At 36.5% G+C, this 20,170-nt stretch overlaps 3 protein-coding genes across 5 annotated transcripts; 2 read left to right on the top strand and 1 right to left on the bottom strand.

Annotated features, from left to right (window-relative positions):
• The first annotated feature begins 4,842 nt into the window (after positions 1-4,842).
• Positions 4,843-7,184, top strand: Pex16 (peroxisomal biogenesis factor 16). Its single transcript, XM_014361141.2, has 5 exons — positions 4,843-5,478; positions 5,560-5,806; positions 5,997-6,285; positions 6,359-6,462; positions 6,531-7,184. Exons 1-5 carry the CDS (start codon positions 5,346-5,348, stop codon positions 6,775-6,777), a joined length of 1,020 nt encoding a protein of 339 aa, XP_014216627.2. The 5' UTR covers positions 4,843-5,345; the 3' UTR covers positions 6,778-7,184.
• A 102-nt stretch (positions 7,185-7,286) lies between these two features.
• LOC106645301 (toll-interacting protein) lies at positions 7,287-9,826 on the bottom strand. 3 transcript variants are annotated; one of them, XM_089594319.1, is made up of 7 exons: positions 9,645-9,825; positions 9,431-9,537; positions 8,692-8,850; positions 8,446-8,579; positions 8,162-8,366; positions 7,913-8,083; positions 7,287-7,833 (listed from the first exon to the last, which is right to left on the bottom strand). In XM_089594319.1, the coding sequence occupies exons 2-7, from the start codon at positions 9,476-9,478 to the stop codon at positions 7,723-7,725; spliced, it is 828 nt and encodes a 275-aa protein (XP_089450445.1). In that variant the 5' UTR covers positions 9,479-9,537; positions 9,645-9,825; the 3' UTR covers positions 7,287-7,722. The 3 variants fall into 3 exon arrangements, with proteins under 3 accessions (XP_089450445.1, XP_089450446.1, XP_023247343.1); XM_089594320.1 differs by having other exon boundaries at positions 8,159-8,366; positions 9,431-9,826; XM_023391575.2 differs by having other exon boundaries at positions 9,431-9,825.
• A 3,649-nt stretch (positions 9,827-13,475) lies between these two features.
• On the top strand, positions 13,476-18,972 carry LOC106645298 (uncharacterized). Its single transcript, XM_089594523.1, is given in 4 exon segments — positions 13,476-14,032; positions 14,605-15,949; positions 16,054-16,520; positions 16,599-18,972. Coding segments are annotated over 4 exon segments (3,654 nt in total). The 5' UTR covers positions 13,476-13,864; the 3' UTR covers positions 18,273-18,972.
• The last annotated feature ends 1,198 nt before the right edge of the window (positions 18,973-20,170 follow it).

Raw genomic sequence — 20,170 nt, 5'->3', positions numbered from 1 at the left:
TCCATTTATCATTGAAAAAGTAAGCCTGTGGTTCTAACTACGCAAGTAGTTTCATTGCCTATTTTGAGAAATGAAAGCAAGCAGCTTGCCTATAGATGGCGGATAGGAGCTTTCGTACTAGGCAATGCAACTACTTGCGTAGTTAGAACCACAGGCTTACTTTTTCAATGATAAATGGATAATCATAATAGTTACCCATTTACTAAAATTTGTGTATGTACTTTCAAAATTAATAAACACTAAAAAAATTTGCTGAAAGATCCGAAAACAGGTTATGACGCTTTGTTTTGATTATGCTTTTTGGGCAACGCAAGTAGTTGCATTGCCTATTTCGAGGAAAGCAAGCAGCTTGCCTATAGATGGCGGATAGGAGCTTCCGTAGGTGGAGGTAAGAATCGGGTGGGTAGAACAGCAAGCAAGTTGCTTTGGAAAGGCTCTTAGGTAATACCGCAAAAGTAGAGAGCAGAGATTTCGACTCTATAACAATTAGTCGGTAAAATATACCTGAAAATATTTGATTGCTATATTGGTTCTGGACGTCCGGATTGATGAGCCCCCCCCCCCTCTTTGTCCGGTTGTGGCAAACTCCCCCCCTCGTCCACGACCGGACGGTCCTTTGTGGACGACCCCTTACGCCTCTAGGGTGCAAAGTGTGGCTCAAGGATAAAAAGATGCAAGAAACTCTAATCTGAAAATGTTTGTGTAGATAATACTTTTAATTATTTATACTTTGTGTATTGTTTTCATCGTATTTTTATTAACTACAAAAACTAATAATTTGTTTTCGATATCGTTATTTCAAACCAAACAGCTTACATTTCGACAGAAAGCGACTAATATTTACGCACCTACCGTTTCAGTAATCCTCGTGATACAGATATGCTTCACTGCGTCATACTATATTATTGTGCGTGTCATGTAAAATGGCTTTAATCAAATAATCTGGTTTTAGATAACGACTACTCACGTGGAGGAACTTTTTTTTGGAATTTTTTGTCTAGTTGAAAGACTGTTTGTAACTTCTTTCACTTTAGGCACAAAAAGGAACTGTCGGTTTTATTCTCAGGCCACACTTTGAGCCCTAGTGACGTTATTTAGTCTGTCATTCTTTTCTTGCCTCCACCTATAAGGAATTATTTGGAATAGTCAAACCGTTTTTCTGTTCTTTGGTTTTTTTTTCAATTATGGCAATGTCTTCTTTTTAGCATTCCTTTTTTAGGGTAAGAAATAATTGTCGAATTTTCAACTTAAACAATAATATTTACCTATCAAACGCTTGTTGATGTGAAAAAATAAGATGAAAATACCAAACAAAAATAATAAAATAATAATGGAATGTTTCAGCTAAACTGTCTTACAAAAAAAAAAAAAAAAATACAATAGAATGAAAAAAAATGAAATAAAACAAGGAATGGAAAAAAAGAATACATAGAATAAAAAAATTAAAAATAAAATAAAATAAAGGAAATTCAAAAAAAGAAAAGAACCAGGGGGTATAAATGGATCATGGGACCCACGGTAAGAACGAAGTTCTTTATACAAGAGATGAGTATAAAGACACACAATTTCTCAGGTAACAAGGGGGTCGCTAGACCCATAGGAAGAACGAAGCTCCATATAAATAAGTACTGCATTCATGCAGTTCACTAAAACAAAAACTTGAAAAACGAATAAAAAAAAAAATAAGAAAATTTAGTTCAGTACTCACGAAGTTTAACTATCGTGAGTACTGAATTAAATTTTCTTATTTTTTTTTTATTCGTTTTTCAAGTTTTTGTTTTAGTGAACTGCATGAATGCAGTACTTATTTATATGGAGCTTCGTTCTTCCTATGGGTCTAGCGACCCCCTTGTTACCTGAGAAATTGTGTGTCTTTATACTCATCTCTTGTATAAAGAACTTCGTTCTTACCGTGGGTCCCATGATCCATTTATACCCCCTGGTTTTTTTTTTTTTGAATTTCCTTTATTTTATTATTTTTTTTTTTTTTATACTTAATCCTTTTTTTATTTCATTTTTTTTTCATCCCATTGTATTTTTTAATGCCTTTTTTATTTCATTTCATTGTTTTTTCATATTTCATTTTATTACTTGTTTGTCTTTAATTTTTTTTTAATGAATTTCGATTTTTCATTTTTTAAAATTTTATTTCCTGTATTTTTATTTCATTTCCTTTTCCATTTTTTTCATTTCATTTCATGTTTTAATGTCTTTTCTGATTTCATTCCCTTTTTTGATTTCATTTTTTAATTATTTTTCATATTATTTTCCATTTCATTTTTCTTACCATTTGATATTTATTTTTTTTTTTTTTTTTCATTGAATTTTTTAATGTTGATTTTTAACAAGCTCACCCAGAGACTATTATTTGGCTTTGATAAATATAGCAAAGATACACTTTTATAATAACTAATAGATACTAGTTAATGTCATCTTTTGTTTATGTCAATTAAGGTAGCTCCTTTGCGAAAACCTGAGAAACAAATTATGTTTAATTTGGTAGATTAAAATCTGCTGAATTCAATGGTAACTCTGTTTATACTTTAAATCGGACGAAATCTCGAGAAATTTCAGCTCAATGTTGAACCGTTTAACGCGAGGTCAAATGAAAGATCATTAAAAAATCAGCTGTATAAAAATTTTTCGACTCCTAATCAAAAACCTGAGTAGATATTTTATAATGTACTTGTATAAAAAAATCTGTTTTTTTAAATTCTGTTCTGAAAAATGCAGGTAATCGGTCATTTTTAAAAGATATTTGCCAAGAAAGACGTGAAAATCAATTTTATGGTTATGTAACAGACGGTAGCAGAATACTGGCTGTATTCCGCAAATGCTGCCAGCAGTTGAGTTGCGTAGGTCGTGGTAACGCCGCATGGTCGGGCGGCGCTAGCGTCAACCTGTACTAACTGTCGGTGGGTTCCACATGTCAACAAACTTCGATATTTTTTACTGTTTTCGCTCCCATGCCATCCGATAAGTATTTCGGACATAGAGGTATAAGAATAGAGGAGAAAAGGGGGCGTGATATGCGACAGCAGAATTCGCTACGTAACGAGGCATCTGTCTTTGTCTGGCAGTTATGTTATTGGTCGAGTCATACATGAGATTGAATCAACTGTAGGATTCAGGACGAAGAAGTAGCCAATAACGTGGCTTTGGCAACAAGGACAGATGCCCCGTTACACTTAGTTATGCTGTCGCTGCCGCTAATGGGCTAGTATAGCGCTTTTCCCCTCTATTCTTATACCTCTATGATTTCGAAGTTTGTTGACATGCGGAACCCACCGACAGTTAGTACAGGTTGACGCTAGCGCCGCCCAACCATGCGGCGTTACCACGACCTACGTAACTTAACTTACTTAACTGCTGGGTCCGTACCATATAACTTTTCTTCGCTTTGCGGGCCTATGTTAAAACATAGGCTCGTGAAGCGGAAATAGTTATATGGTACGGCTCCTGGCAGCATTTGTGGAATACAGCCACTGACACTGCTGTGCGTGTGTATATATGTGGCGCCTTCAGGCCAGCGCCGCTCCGCCGAGAGGCCCGAGAGGAGACGCAACCAGACACTCAGGTAATCTACGGGTAGATTACCTGTATGAAACGTGGTATGTTTATGAGACTAAACAACCTACCCATCCCTGATCCCTCCCTGGTCCGACTGCTTCGACCACTACAAGCGAATTGAAAGACTTATATATATGAGTTTGCCATGGAATACTTTCAGTTTAGAGAGGCTGAAACTGAAACTTTGCCGTACATAAGGTTCGTTCAAGAGCCCCACTTGGTTCGGTTTGGTTCGGTCGGTTCTGGGACTAAACATAAAAAAACACGCGTTCACGAGAGTTGGCTCTACAACTAAAGGTCCGAGACGGTCGGTTCTAGAACCAAACTCTCGTGAATGCATGTTTTTTTATGTGTTTTGGTCCCAGGGACCGTACCATGTAACTATTTTTCTGTACATTGACCAATGTTATAACACTGGCCCCCGAAGCGAAAAAAAGTTATATGGTACGGCCACAGACCAAGAACCGACCAAACCGAACCGAACCAAGGGGGGGCTTGAACGAACTTATTAGATTCGTTCACCTTACAATCCAGGGACGGTCGGGGACAGTGTGGGCGAGTCGGAGACGAAAGTGAACAAGTGCTCTTCTCCGATCGTCCGCGATCGTCCCTGACCGTACGCGATGCGCAGTTGTACACGTTAGGTTAGGTTAATGCAAAAAGTAATGCATTAACCTAACCTAACGTGTACAACTGCGCATCGCGTACGGTCAGGGACGATCGCGGACGATCGGACTATCGGAGAAGAGCACTTGTTCACTATCGTCTCCGACTCGCCCACACTGTCCCCGACCGTCCCTGGATTGTAAGGTGAACGAATCTATTAACTTAAAAGAACGAGCAGTCAATATAATTCTTTAATGTCTATGGGTGTATCATATATGTTTATCAAGGGGGTAGAGTCACAAAATCCAAAAATTTAGGAACGCCTTGAAAAAAATTTGTATAAACTAACAACTATATGTAAAATAACATATTAAAATCTCAGACACCCTAGCTCCACCGTTTTCGAGGAACAAATTATCTATTTAACACATTCTTATCAGAAAAAGAGTATTTTACAGATTGCGATTTAAAAAAATTTCAGACTTTGCTGAAATTGAAGTATAATGTAAAATAGTATGTTTTAAATATCATATTTCAAGAACAGCACTCGTAGCTTTACCGTTGTTTAGTTATAACAAAAATTAAAAGTGTGTATTTAAAAATCAGTGAAGATGTTGCAACGTAGATTTCACCACCAACTCAATGTTGATGTACAATATAACCTCCAAACTCCGAACGTATCGATACGTTCGATATATTTATACTTATAAGTACGTATAGATATACAGAGGGTCTTCGCCTCATGTGGCGTTGCCACATTTATTTTCACTTGTCTGTTTCGGAACACATAATGTATTTCAGAACACGCATTGACTATACATTGTGACACTACCCCCTTAATATACGTGAATTTATTGTACGCAATTATTGTTATTATTTGCTAATTTGTGTATCAAGTCATCAAGTGTGTACCCAACCACACAAGCTCGTAATTAAATACCGACTTACCGAGTACGTTTAACAATTACGATAAATTCGTTACAATCGACATGTTATAGGTCTGGGTAAGACGATACTCGTAGCGATTATTGTAATTTCTTACTTTAGGAAGAAAGAAGAGAACTACAATGCACATGTCCAATAAATACTTTTGCCATATGTAAACTCGCGATAAGTCACGGGAACTTTTTTATTTACTTTAGTGGTCTATACATGTTTTGTAAATAAATATGGCGAGTTCAAAAGACGTGAAGAAGACTCTGCTACAGTGGTGTGAGGACTACAAACGATGGATAGCCAAGAACCCGAATCTAGTCTCCGATATCGAAAGCACTGTCAAATATGTCTCTTTTTTTACTGCGGGTAATTTTACAATATAAGAGAAGAATTATTTTGAACAATTGATTTTGAATGACGAGGAATTTATGAGTACTTTTGTTGTAGGGAGGCTGAACAGCTCCACTTTGGCATCAGAGTTTGTTTACTCTCTGCCAAACCTCATGGTACTTTTTAATGATCAAATAATCAGAGCTAGTAGATATTCAGAGCTGAAATTACCATCTTTGCAATCAAAATTAAAAATATGGCTCACCGTAATTGATTACACTGAGGCGCTTTTTGAAGTCTCAGCAAAGAAGTTATGGGGAGAGGCTGGACGATGGTTCATTATTTCTTTAATTCAGCTTTTGAAGTAAGTGCCGATAAATTGTATTTTCTCAATTTACATTTATTCAAAGTATCCGCGCATTCTATCTTGCCTTTATCCCTTTTGATGCTTTTTGTGGTTCTTATGACCAATTTTATCTGGTATTGCTTCCACTTACTTATTTCTTACAATTTTATCGATTATGTTAAATGGACATGAAAACTTTGTGCCACAGAGTTGTCATGAGACTGATTCTTGTCTTTCGATATAAAGAACGCATAACACAAACTCCAGCTGTTCCACCTCTAAATCGTGAAAAGCTAAATAACAATAATGATGGAATGCAAGCCTCAAAAGATGCATTTTCTCTCAAGCGGTCTGGTAAAGTGATAAGAACTGTCAGGAGTAGTGCTTCACAAACAAGAACTTGGGCACCTCCTGCTTCTACATCAACTGTAGAGTCGGAAGAACTTGAAAATAATGTTACAATTGAATCACTGAAAAAATCACTGCTGATTGCAGAGGTTTGCATGAAATAACTTTTCACTTTAAAATTTTTGTAGGTAAGTCTTTAATTCATTAATTTGTGAATTTTAGACGATACACATATTGAAGCCATTGGTACACCTTGGGTGTTTATCTCTTAGTGGTCCTAAAAATTGGAACCCGTGGCTTTTGTCTTTTCTTATTGATTTAACAAGGTAAGTACCGAAAATTGTAGGCTTTTTTTTATAGGAAAAACGATGTAATTATTAATTTTTGTTATTAGCTTGAAGTTATTCAGCAAAGAGACTTCGTTGACGGGTGAAGAAAGAGAAGAGATATGTCGTAGAAGAATAGGGCTGCTGCTGTACATTTTGAGATCTCCTTTCTATGATAATTGTAGCCGTATGAGGATTTACCATATGCTTGAATTTGTCTCAAGATCCATACCTCTTGCTAAGCTTATAGCCGAGCCAATTGCAAGATACTTACCTCATTGGCAAAATACATATTTTTACATGTGGTCTAGTTAGAATATGATTTTGATAAGAAGTTTTTTTTGAGGTAATGATTTGCTTTAATCACGTTATAATAAGCGGTGGAAAAGAATTCATTTATGAAATTTTTTTGTTATTTTTAACGTTACAAAGAAAAATTTATTCTTATAAGTTATACATTTTTTTTGTTTAAGTTACTTATACCATGACATTACCTGAAAATTTCTATTTATTATTGATTCAATGTAATTTCCAGAGTGAGTAGATTTATTAAAGCTAGTGATTTTTATTGTTCTTTTATCATATTCAATACTTTTTTAATATACATCTTGTGTTGAGCGGATTTTTATAGAAAGGTGATTGGATAGTAATTATAAAATTTCATCACATTCCCGGGGTGATTGTGAAAAGTGGTACTTCATGTAACACTAATACATATACATACATATATACATATATACATATATCTTTATTGTTGAAATAAATTAAAGTTTTTTAAATATTGTTTTATGTAATTTTTATTTTTCAAGTTATAAAATACTGACCTCTGCTTCATTATATAGATGCCATAATTTTATTAGCATATTTTACATCCTCGCAATTTTTATTTACATACAATTACTTTCCATTATATGTATCTGTTTTGTTTGCTTGCAAATTAAAACGAATTTCATTTTTAAATATTCACATTTAATAATAGATGACTTTTAATAAAATATTTAGCAATAACGTTAACACCAGTAGAGACTTACACGTTCAAACTAAAGGACGTAAAAGCCAGTTTTATAAATCATACATAAATATTTTGCATCTGATTTTTCCGATAACACTCTTTACCCTCTTAACGCTTTTCAAAGCAAAAAATCGTGGGTATGTATAGTAAACCAGAGCCGCAAAACTTACAAATATTGCATTGACAGTTATAAGTATATTTTTTATTTAAAGCGCGAGTTTTGGTTTCGTTTGATAAAATAGAAAAAATTATTCTGCCATTGTTAATAGTGAATTCACAGACATATCTTTTTTGCCGCCGTTCGCGTCGTAAACTGATTTTATCACTTCTTTATCAATATTTGGAAACATTTCTGAGAGCTGCGAATAAAGAATTCATAACTTAATAATCTTAAAAGTATGATCATGCAAATTTACGTTAGTTAAAAGCAATGCGTACCTGTTTTAATTCAGCCTCAGCATTTGGTAGTGTGCTTGGAAGAACAGGTGGGGCTGGCGGTGCTGTATAAACATTGACTGGTGCATATGGAGCGATATTCCCAATCACATTTGTTGATGGCACCATCATGACTGGTGCTGGCACTTCCATGTATGCCTTGGGATATCTTACCTGATTAAAAAAAAAAAATCAAAAACTTGATGTCATAAACACCAATATTCATTTATTTGAAAAGTTACAATGAACTACCTGATAACTCAGTACTAAATTTATAGAGCCCTCTTGGTTGTCGCCTTGCTTTCCACTAAGTAAATACCAGTCCTCGTAAGTCGTACCCTTCTCAATAACTTGAGGTGGAATGTCTATGTGCCCCCACGCAATCAATTCATCCATTGTAAAAGAACACTCGTCATAAATCTCGATGTAAATTTTATTTACTCCTTGAGGCAGGAAACTGCATTTTAGAAAAATATTGAATACAATATTATCTTTTCTAGATAGTGGTTGATTTTTCTTGAAATGTATTTTCTTACACATGAATGACTTTGTTCCAGTGGGGATTTTTTCCACCTCTTCTGTCTGTATGGGTCTCGTAAATTGTATGGCCTACTCTTAATCTGACATAAGGATCCATGCTTGTAAATCCATAATTTTTCACGAGCTTGGCCTATAGAACGAAATAAATAATCCTTTAGTTATAGCAAAAAATAAGATTCATCTACACAAGTAGAACACTGCTGGAGTTTTTGTAAAATGAAAAAATTTTTTCTGTGAATTACTTGTACAACTGTGATGGTCAGTCTGCCCATATTAGACATTGTTTGATTTTGCATGTGATGTAGGGCAAATGCAGCCTGCCTGTCAGCTTCCTCTTGTTGATTGCCAGACATCGTATTTTCTATCCTTAAAAAATTAGGCGGTAATGGTCCAAGGAATGCCTTCAAAAACAATGTCATCTTATCAGTGTAATTACTAATTTTCCGGCATACATTTTAGGTGTAAAGATTTATGAAGTTAATTAAATCTTGACACATTTTTATTTGAGCTTATGGAGAAACTCTACTGCTTGTTGGCTTTCACAGTTATAATATCTCAGTTTTACAATGTAATACTATTATGGATTTCAATAATTATTCGTGAATTAGTTCGACAATTTGCAGCATAAAATTATGGTGACTTTTCCACCAGTTTTTTTTTTTGGAAAATTTTTTTGTTTGAAGCCCAACCTTAATCAATACAAAAATTAATTACTACAAGGACAAGCATCAACTTTTGTTGGTGTATAACATACTTCCAATGCAATTTAATAAGTATGTATACATTAGATTCTAGTTTAGTATTAAATTACATAGTTAGAAATTCAAGCCTCTTTGATGTAAATAATGGGAAGAAAAAATAATATCAAGTAACGGAGCAATGTTTTCTAGCTTGTACTCCGTGTTTGAGACATGTTACAAAATTTAATGCAACAATAATGTTACAATAATGAGTGACAAATAATGATTCTGCATGACTCACTCGTTTTCTCCACTCCTCGCACTGCTCGAAACTTTTTTCAGTTTCCATGTTACTTTTGTGGTATTTATTAAATAAACACTAACTCTTCTACTTCCTTACTGCTGCTGCTAGATAACAATGTTTAAATTATCGACAAGCTATAGCTATTTAAACACTTAATAGTACCTAATACGTCACATAATATGTGGAAAAGAAAATTCGCGACGCGACTCACTGATGCGTATGAAAACTTCGTTAGATTATTTGCAGGTATATCCTATTATGTTTTTATGTATTCTATATACTTTCAATGATTTACGTTTCATATGTATCCGTGTTCAGAGTTCAGAGATTATAGTATTTATAGTTCTCTGTCTGTGTGTTAGTGTAAAAGGGATGAGCGTGATCGACCGTGAGTTGCGGAATCTGGAACAGTCTGATTTCAGAATTTTGAATTGAATTCGAAAACTCTACGTAAGGGTGCGGTCACATGGAGAGTACGGAATGCGGACACTTTAAACAGCCAATGGAATTACGATGGGTACACTATAGTGAGCTTCGAGGAAGTGAGGAGACAATAGATTTGTTCACCTTACAATCCAGGGACGGTCGGGGACAGTGTGGGCGAGTCGGAGACGAAAGTGAACAAGTGCTCTTCTCCGATCGTCCCTGATCGTCCCTGACCGTACGCGATGCGCAGTTGTACACGTTAGGTTAGGTTATTGCAAAAAGTAAACAAACTTGTTTGTATTTGCACTACTTTATTTACAAATTATTGTTTACATACAGCATTAACCTAACCTAACGTGTACAACTGCGCATCGCGTACGGTCAGGGACGATCAGGGACGATCGGAGAAGAGCACTTGTTCACTTTCGTCTCCGACTCGCCCACACTGTCCCCGACCGTCCCTGGATTGTAAGGTGAACGAATCTAATGTCCGCCATTTGAGGAAAGGCGCGAGCATTAAAACGCAGCATTTAGCATATACATATACATCACGATATACATGTATATGGGTTATTCTACTCAAAATTGCATATTTTATGTCTCAGTTGATTAAAAAGTCGTTTAAGGAGATATCGATCCGGAAACTTTTTAAATTATTCAAAGGATGTTTACTGCTAAAGGTACAACATAATTCAGACCATAAAAGAGTATTTCTTTAGTTTGAGATGCAAAAAAGGGGCCTAATTCGCGTTACGGGCTCATGTCTTTTTAAAGTTTACAGTTTTAACGACTCCTGGAATCAAAATACATAGTTTTTAATTTTTTTACGGTATGGGATCATAAAGTTACCAGCGCTAACAATAATTTTACGTATTTTAGACAGTCAAAAAAAATTCATCTAAGAGTTGTATGCCATTCAAGTTGCAGGACCAAAATCTTATGAACTTAAAATTCCAACGGAAAATAGTCACAATCGCTCGCAATTAAATATGGGCATTTCAATTAGGGCGTTTTATATTCTACAAATGTCAAGGATGTTGCAGGAATTTTTTCCGTTTTTTCCATTCCAACAAGCCAGTTTCACGGGCTTGCGCATTTGAAGATTTTGTCTCCCCAAAATAAAAAAAAAACTAAGAGCCCATAACGCTAAAGAATGTTATGTATTTCTTTTAAGCATTTGGTTATCGACTCGGAAAGTAGCGGGTTAAAGTTTAGCTGTTTTACATATGATACAAGTGCAATGGCAAAGCCTTATTGGCGTTTGGTGCGTTACAATCTCAATTTTTCGACGATTTTATAAGAGCCCGTAACGCTTTTTTTTTACTAAAAGCCCGTAACGCGATCCCGTGACGATACAAAACGCATTGTATCTTTACTGAGTTTTAGCTCACTGGCTGGAATAGATAAGAACATAATATTAGGGACACAGTACATCGTGCAATAAGACAAGAATAAAGTTAAATTTTCACTAGGAGTGGTATCATCATGATTTTAAGATGATTTTTCGAACCCGTAACGCTCCTTTTTTTGAACGAATCGCATCATATCTTTGTGAACTGTTTTATTATCGACTTGGATAGTGTAGTAAATAATAGTAGGGGCTCAGTACGTCCTACAAGTGCAAGGGTACGGTTAAATGTTTAGTGTGAGTGGTACAATCATGATCTTAAGACGATATTTTCAACCCGTAACGTTCCTTTTTTTCTTAAATAAAATAAGAAAATCGTCGTAAAAAATTTTCTGGTGCAGATCCAGTAAGGCCAAAAAAGTTTTAACTTATTTTAGTTATGAATAATACAAAAAAAATTGTAGAAAAATTAAAAAACTGTTTTAGTGTTTGTCCATTCCAGCCCTCGAGATATGCCGTTTTTAGTAGAATGACCCATATGTATGAATATATACATATGTACAAGTACTTGACTAAAGTCCCCATGAGCCTCAAATGGCTGTCGACCAATCACGAGCAGTCCCAAGATTGTCCGCTTACTCCCTCGAAGCACACTAGTAATGGGACTTGAGCCTGGAGCCACAGTGTAAGCATGTATACATATACGAGGTAGACTGCTCGTTCTTATGTATAGCACTGAAGCGTCTGAAGTACGAGTAGAAAGAGAAACAACATCGAGCGTGAGTATTTGTCTCTCTTGCACATTGCCATCGGTCGGGACGTTGCATCAGCCAGACTTATATGTATAAGTGGGTCAGTAAACTATATAGTTACTGACCCCCCGTGGGCAATGTGCGAGAGAGACAGATACCCACGCTCGGTGTATCCCTTTTCGTTCGTGCTTCAGAGCCGTAAATATGAACGAGCAGTCTATAATCCGTTAATGTCTATAGATGTAAGATATACAGGTGGTCTCACGTAGTGTAGGCACAATTTTTGTGAAATATTTGTGCTGTTTTATTTGGAACCTTCCAAATAAAAAAATCGTAGTGCACTAGACCAGAGTCTATGGGGCTATAGATACATAAAGTGTCTATAGGTTCGTTCAAACCCCCCTTTAGTTCGGTTCGGTTCGGTTCGGTGCGGTTGGTTCTGGGTTCTGGGCTTCTGGTTCTGGGACCAAAAAACATTAAAAAAACTCTCGTGAACAGTGAACGCGTGTTTTTTCATGTTTTTTGGTCTCAGAACCAACCAGACCGAACCAAAAACCGAACCGAACTTCAAGGGGGTTTGAATGAATCTTATAAAATCCTAATGGTCCTACATCTACACGCCCACTAATAATGAGTATTGTAACTTGTATGATTTTAAATTATTGGGCACGTTCGATTTTCATCGTTCGTTCGTTATATTCATTGGCGTGGGTCATCCACTTCTGAAAATAATAATAGGCGTCAACTGTCATAAAGGTTCTAAATTATAGTCTTTTATATTAATATGTGAGCTTATTTTAATATAGACACCACGTCTAACGAGCATGAGAAACGACTGAACAGCACAAACTGGGGCCGTACCATGTAACTATTTTTCTGTACATCAGTCTATGTTATAACATAGGCCCGCGAAGTGAAAAAAAGTTATATGGTACGGCTCCTGTACGAGCGAAACGAACGAAACGAACGAACCGAACGAACGAACGATGAAAATCGAACGATCTCATTTATATATAAATATATTTAGTTTTGGCCATAAAGGCATAAATACATACACCTCAATCGAACCCTTATATTATATCGCTCGGAACGCTCTGAACAACTAGATTCGTTCACCTTACAATCCAGGGACGGTCGGGGACAGTGTGGGCGAGTCGGAGACGAAAGTGAACAAGTGCTCTTCTCCGATCGTCCGCGATCGTCCCTGACCGTACGCGATGCGCAGTTGTACACGTTAGGTTAGGTTAATGCAAAAAGTAAACAAACTTTTTTGTATTTGCACTTCTTTATTTACAAACTATTGTTTACATACAGCATTAACCTAACCTAACGTGTACAACTGCGCATCGCGTACGGTCAGGGACGATCGCGGACGATCGGAGAAGAGCACTTGTTCACTTTCGTCTCCGACTCGCCCAGACTGTCCCCGACCGTCCCTGGATTGTAAGGTGAACGAATCTATAGATTCGAACAAGTCTCTAGTGTTGTATACAGGTGATTATAGGAATGGAAAACATTTTGACAAACGTAGACATACGGTTAATTCGCAATCTGATTTTGTACGTTACAATTTACAATGAATAATTGCAAATATACTACATATTCGTGTGCAGTAAGTGGTTACAAGGAATTTATCAATTCAGAGGTGAACTGGAGTAAGCCCGAAAATAAGCACCACTATTCATGATTATGGATGACGAAAATTAAGTAAAGGGTTATTTAAAAACTCAGAGAAGACTATAAGAAACAAATAAGTGTAATATAACAAGCAAATCAAGCTATGGACGTTGTTGTATGTACATAGTTAAAAGTTGGAGGGCCAAGGGCACAAAGGGTAGGTGTTCGAGAGTGTTGCGCTAATAACATTCTATCAGCAAAGTGTTATCACTGTCAGTCGTAGGCGAAATGTCGAAATTCGAAGATACATCTGTTTATACAACAGATCATGGTGAGATTCCTCAAATGGACGTGTGTCGTGTGTGTCTCGAAGAAGCTCCCACTATGGTGGATCTGTTTTACAAGGACAGCGTGCTGTCACTTGCTGACAGGCTGATGTTTTTGTCGAACGTTAAGGTTAGAGTTTACTTAATAGCTTATACATTTTTCTATTTTTCAAATTACTTTGTCCTTTAAGTTTGTTGTTCTGTCAATCATATTCAGTAAGAAATAAAGACGTTTATAATACTATTGACTTTGTTTTTAAACGCTAACTCTGTGACACTTAACTACAGTAACCATCTATCTTTCTTGGTACTTTTAACATATTTTTTTTTCTAACTTTGTATGACTATGGTAGTTGCAGTATACACTTTGTTTTTTAGTTAATACATTTTTCACTACTTCTTTTTTTTCTGTAGTATAAAATGAGGTGATAATCAGTTATATTTGTCTTTCTTGACACACCTGTTGAGTTGATTTTTTCAAAAGTATAGAATGTATCAAATTCTATATTTTCTGGATTTATATCGTTGTGGCAGTGCAATTAAACATTTTTTAATCAAGTTGTTGAGACTGAATTTATTGTTAAGTTTTTTATTTATTTTAATTTTTGTTATCAATTTCACACTTCCATGTTTATTCATGAATAATCTATGTATTCAAGTTAAATTACTGTCAGGAATAGTAAATAAAATACTTATTTTTAGGTAGCACCAGATGATGGGTTTCCTTCGCAAATATGTTGTGAATGTGGAGATAAGCTTGATTTATCATACAAATTCAAGCTACAAGTGGAAGAGTCACATGCGATTCTGAAAGAAAAATTTGACTCTTTTAATGTAAAACAGGAATTTTTTTTTCATGATGCAGATGTTAATATATCTTGTGACGAAAATGTGGAAGACGTGACGTGTGATGATTTGATTTTACCAGCTAATCCATCAGATAATACAACAAGAGAATTTGAAGTAAGAAAGCATGAAGATCAAGATGAAAAACATGCAGTTTCAACTGAAATTCAGGAAAATCAAGAATCGTATAAAGTTGATGGAGAAGTGCAAGAAGTATCAGAACAAAATCAGGATGCACAAGACGAACTTGAAGAAATAACCATCAAAGAAAATGGTTATCAGACAAAAATACAAGAGGAATTGAATGAAATTCAACAACTGGCAATGCATGAACATGATTACGTAGAATCACAGTTGGTTGGTACCATAGAGGTATGTTGAAATTTTCCTCTTAATTTCAGAATATCCAATAATATTTTTCGATTTTAACAGAAAAAACACGATAACAAATGCCAAATTGGAAAGAAATTGGTAAAAGAGAATCTTAGGCACGTAAATGTGCAAGAAGCACCTATTTTGAATGAATCGATTCGAAGAAGCAAACGTAAGTTAGTACAACAAAAATCTCCTGCTCGTATATCCTCCGATGAAGAAAGCTATTTTGAAAATTTAAATCTTAGCTGTCGATTGAAAAGGGCCCAATCAGAAAAATCTGAAAAAATTTATTTTTTATGCTATTGGTGTGACAAGCAATATTTGTCGAGAGAAATCCTAAGAGAGCACATGTTTTCTCATGAGGAAGTGAAAAAAACTCTATCTCTTGTTGGCAAATCTGTAGAAAAAATGCAACTTCGCAAAACATCAGAAAAATCTTCCAGTGCAACTTTTAGTCCTAGCACATTAAAACCACCGTTGAGTGGAAAAAAAGTCAACACTTGCCCACACTGTGGCAAAGAGTATCTGTATGTGATATCTTATAAAAAACATTTGAAACAGCACAGAAAGGAAATAAAAGCTTCGAAAGAAGTCTCAATGCCTTTGGAAGTTACAGTCTGCAGAGATGGAGATGATTTAGATTTTCATAGTTTTGATGACACTTGTGCTATTAATTCCGATAGCGATAATGAAGGGTCAAAGGCTGAAAAAGAAGAAGAAGAAGAAGAAATAGAACACAGGCAAAGTATCGATACACCGGAAAAGTATGAAGAAGATGAGGCTGAAAATATTCTTATCAGACTGAAATCAAAGAGAGATTTGTCAGGTAAAATTTTAACTACCTTTTTTGATTATTAAATGTTTTAAATATGTAACATTTTAATCTCGAAAAATATTTTTATTTCCAAAATTTTCTCGATTATATTGCAGCAGTTGAAAAAAATAACGTACTGAAGCAAAAAGATGAATCGACAACGAAATTCAGGTGCTTGTATTGCCCATACACTTTCAATCATGAAAAGGCGCTAACTTTGCATCTTAAAATTCACAAAGAACATTGCGAATTAGAGTGTACAAGTGAGCCGCCAGGCAATAGTCAACCCAACGATTATTGCTGCAACGACTGTGGCAAGAACTTCGGCATGGAGCTCATGCTCAGGAATCACTTGATTGCAACTGGTCATAGGACAACTGTTGAGGGTGAACAGTACGATTTAAGTAAGAGAATTAAGAGAGTAGCTGCTAAGGCTGCTCTAAAGGTCATCGATAAAATAAAGACAGATCTAGATTGTGAGGGATCGGACAATGAAAGAAGTATTAAAAACGAAGCTAAGGATGCAGATTTTGATGTGCATTCAGAAATGACGGAGAAAATTAAAATTACAACAGACCTAAGGGTAAGTGTTTTGAATAAAATAATCATCCAAAGTTATCGTGTAATTTATTGAACAAATTTTTTTTGATTCACGTGTTAGGAACATGAGTCACCCGCATCCAGAAACAAAGTGCTGTTTTGCGCGACTTGCAATCAAAAGTGCTCGTCTAAGCAAGCCTTGACAAAACACATGGAGCAGCACACAAAGGAAGAGAACTCCACGAAGCAGGAAAATTCCGATGGCGGGGACATGAAAGATGACGATGATTATGGTATCGACGACTGGCCAATGGACAACTACGAATGCCCGACCTGCAAGAAAAAGTACAGCACGAAGAAGTCGTTATTGCGTCACCGGCTGCTGCATGAAGAACCAAACTTCGAGTGTGACATTTGCAGTGTAAAGTTTCATCGGAAAGATAAGCTCAAAGCCCACTACGACAAATGCTCGGAAAAGAATCCAGACCAAGTACGAAAATGCAATATTTGTAATGACATCTTCAAAAACAATGAGGTGTTGAAGGAACACCGCCTCAAGCACGTGGCTGAGGGTATTCTAAGCGAGGAAGACCTCCTGGAAATGGACCCAAAACCCGAGGAGAAGAGCGAAGATAAGGGTACCCGCAAGAGGCGTACCGACATCGTTGGCCTTGAGTGCACCGAGTGCAACAAACGGTATACCTCGAGGAAAGGACTATTGAGGCATTTGCAGGTGCACGAGGGCAAAAAATTCCTATGCGACATGTGCCCCAAAAAGTTCTACAGGCGAGAACATCTGAAGATTCACGTGGCCAAGCACAACATAGTCAAACCGTACAAGTGTCACAAATGTCCAAAGCGTTTCATCAAAGAGGAACTGCTGAACAACCATCTGCTGAAGCACGATCGAGTCCCAAGGAAGCCAAAAGAAAGCACGAACGACGGCACCAAACGCTTTCTCTGCGAGATCTGCTCCAAGAGCTTCACGCAATCAACGACCTTGGTTGCCCATTTGCGCGCCCACAATGGCATCAAGCCCTACGTTTGCGATGTTTGTTCGAGGCCCTTCACCACTAACGCCTACCTCAAGATGCACATGCGTACGCACACCCAGGAACGGCCGTACATCTGCCAGTACTGCTCGCGAGCATTTGCCCGAGCGGACACCCTGGCCAATCACTTGACCTCGCACACGGGTGAAGCCAAGTACCATTGTAAGTTTTGCCCGAAGCACTTCAGGAGGCTCAAGTCCCTCAAAGAGCACGTATTCATCCATACAGGCCAGCGACCCTACGCCTGTCCTACCTGCGACCGCAAGTTCAACAACAATGGCAGCAGATACGCGCACAGCAAGCGCTGCAAACAGCACAATGAACAACAGACGTCCCAATCTGGAGCCATCATGCATGATATTGGCATCGACTCGGAGGAGCAGGCACAAATTGTGATGATGACTGAAGAACAGGAGAGAGAGGAGGAGGAGCAGCAGCTGCAGCAGCACCAGGAGGAGGATGGGGAAGGGAACGTAGCCCAGTTGCATTTGATCAACGAGGCAGATTTACAGGTGGGTCACCAAGTGGTCCAGAGGATAGACGCGGTGGCCACCGGACAGATCCTCAAGCCACAGAGCATCAAGACTATTACCTTAGCGAGGCCGGTCGATGGTTCGCTTGGCCAGCAGCACGTCGTGGGTCAAGAGATTCTCATGCCTCTGATATTGCCGTTCACGGTTACGCTCGGCGAAGTTGGCGATGAGGTTATTTTGTCCGAGGATACGAAAATTTTCACCACTTAAGGCGTAATTTGGACGCTGTGTTACAGACGTACACTTTCTACATAGTGGTAACTCGAATCGAAATGTCTATTTTTGTGTTTTACTTGAGGTTTACGATACAAGTTTTTGGGACGTCGGGAGGTTTCAGTGGACATTTTGACGCTTCGTTGTTTGTGAGATAGTTCGAGTATTATTTATGTGCAAAATACATACCTTTAGATGTCCAACTATCGAGATATTATTAACAAATGGTAATTACGAATTTCTCCATCTTGTAAAAGGTAAACAGACCAAAATTGCAAAAGTTGTGATCTTTTAATATGACTCTTCATTAGAAGTTTGCTGATGGTTGTCTATAAATATGTTTGATTTCATTCGAGTAATGCCAGATTCTTGCCATAAAGTATAAGTCTTCTTTATTCAAGTACGGTCCAGCAAATATTTACAGGCTAGCTGAATTGGTCTGGGTGCTCGACAGTTTTGTAGAGGTGGGTTTTCTGGTGTAGAAGTACGAGATTCAGCATTAGCGTCGTATGAGGGTATTAAAAATTTGTACATTTATTGATACAACATATTGAATAGTTGATATTTTTTTACCAATCAGTCTAAACATGTATGCTTTAGACATGAGAGATATTTATTTGGGAATTAGATTACTTTACCAAATTTTTTAAAGATCGAGTTAAGACAATTATAAAAAATAAACGACTTTAAGTATAAGAAGATTTTTTCATTCTACATAAAGCTCGGATCGAATAACTCGGTGACTAACTAGAGTATGCCTCTTGAGAATTTGACATTCTCATAAAGAATCAAAGTGTGTAATCACACTTAATTTAAAAGAAAGCATTGTTGGACCATATGTAATGTCACTGGGTATGGATAATAATTGCTTATCTAAAGTTACAAATTCAGTAAGTATTGAGTTTATGGCAAGATTCATAAAATCAAAACTGACAACTCAAGTAAATATTGAAACATGTGGGTCATTTCACAAAAACTGCCATATTTTCACGCCCTAATTAAGGCTTTTTTCATTAAATCTATAGAATTTTAACATATTTTTCCTAATTTATATAAGGTCCAATCAAGTTGGAAATTTTTGGGCCTGACTCTACGATTATTTATTAAAAACTTGTTGAATCTAAATGCATTTTTTCTTAAATTTAAAAAGAGCGTTACGGTAATGGTATGTCATATGTACGTAGTTCAAAAGTGTCAAAAGTAGGCTTCACAAATGAGACGTCCCGTACTTGAAAATAAAATTGTTTTGGTTCGAAACTATCGGATAAGGTGCTCAACACCTCAAACTTTTAAATATTACATCGTAAAAAAATTAAAATATCAACGTCTAGTCACCAGAAGTAGCAAAAAATAAAATTTTAAAATGCTTTGCGTTACGGTAATGACATTTTGGCCTGTTTTTTTAACTTCAAGGTCATGCAAAATTTTTTTGACTAGATCTCAAAAATGCATTTAGGGAAAATTGGTTTACACCGTTTAAAAAAAGTTCCGACTCGAAATAATTCGATCCGTCGTTTTTTTGAAGATTTTGCTACCGAGCAAGAGAAGAAATTAGGAGACGAACTTTTTTAATATTTAGAAAAGACTTTATTTACAGACTCTACAGACTTATTAACTTTTATTGGGAGTTGAGCGTAGCGTGCATGCGCGACTACAGTCAAATCAGAACTGCCCGAGCCTTGATAGTGCTGCTCATCCTGTGAGTCAGTCCCGACTTGAGATAGAAAAAAAAAGAATTACAAAATTACAAAAAATAAATGTGTTTGGTTTCGTTGATCTAAATTTAATAAATTCAAAAGTTTCAAGGCACCGGGATCTGTGCTTAAAAAGGCCAAGGATTACTGACATCAGGTGTACACCTTACTTCTTATCTGAAACAAAACTGGTCATATGAA

Source organism: Copidosoma floridanum, unplaced genomic scaffold (genome assembly GCF_036245765.1).
Source record: "Copidosoma floridanum isolate Cflo_tuat_1 unplaced genomic scaffold, Cflo_Japanese_pri ptg000021l, whole genome shotgun sequence".
Lineage (NCBI taxonomy): Eukaryota > Metazoa > Arthropoda > Insecta > Hymenoptera > Encyrtidae > Copidosoma > Copidosoma floridanum.
The sequence above is the reverse complement of the archived record's forward strand: the minus strand, read 5'-3'. Positions and strand labels throughout refer to the sequence as shown.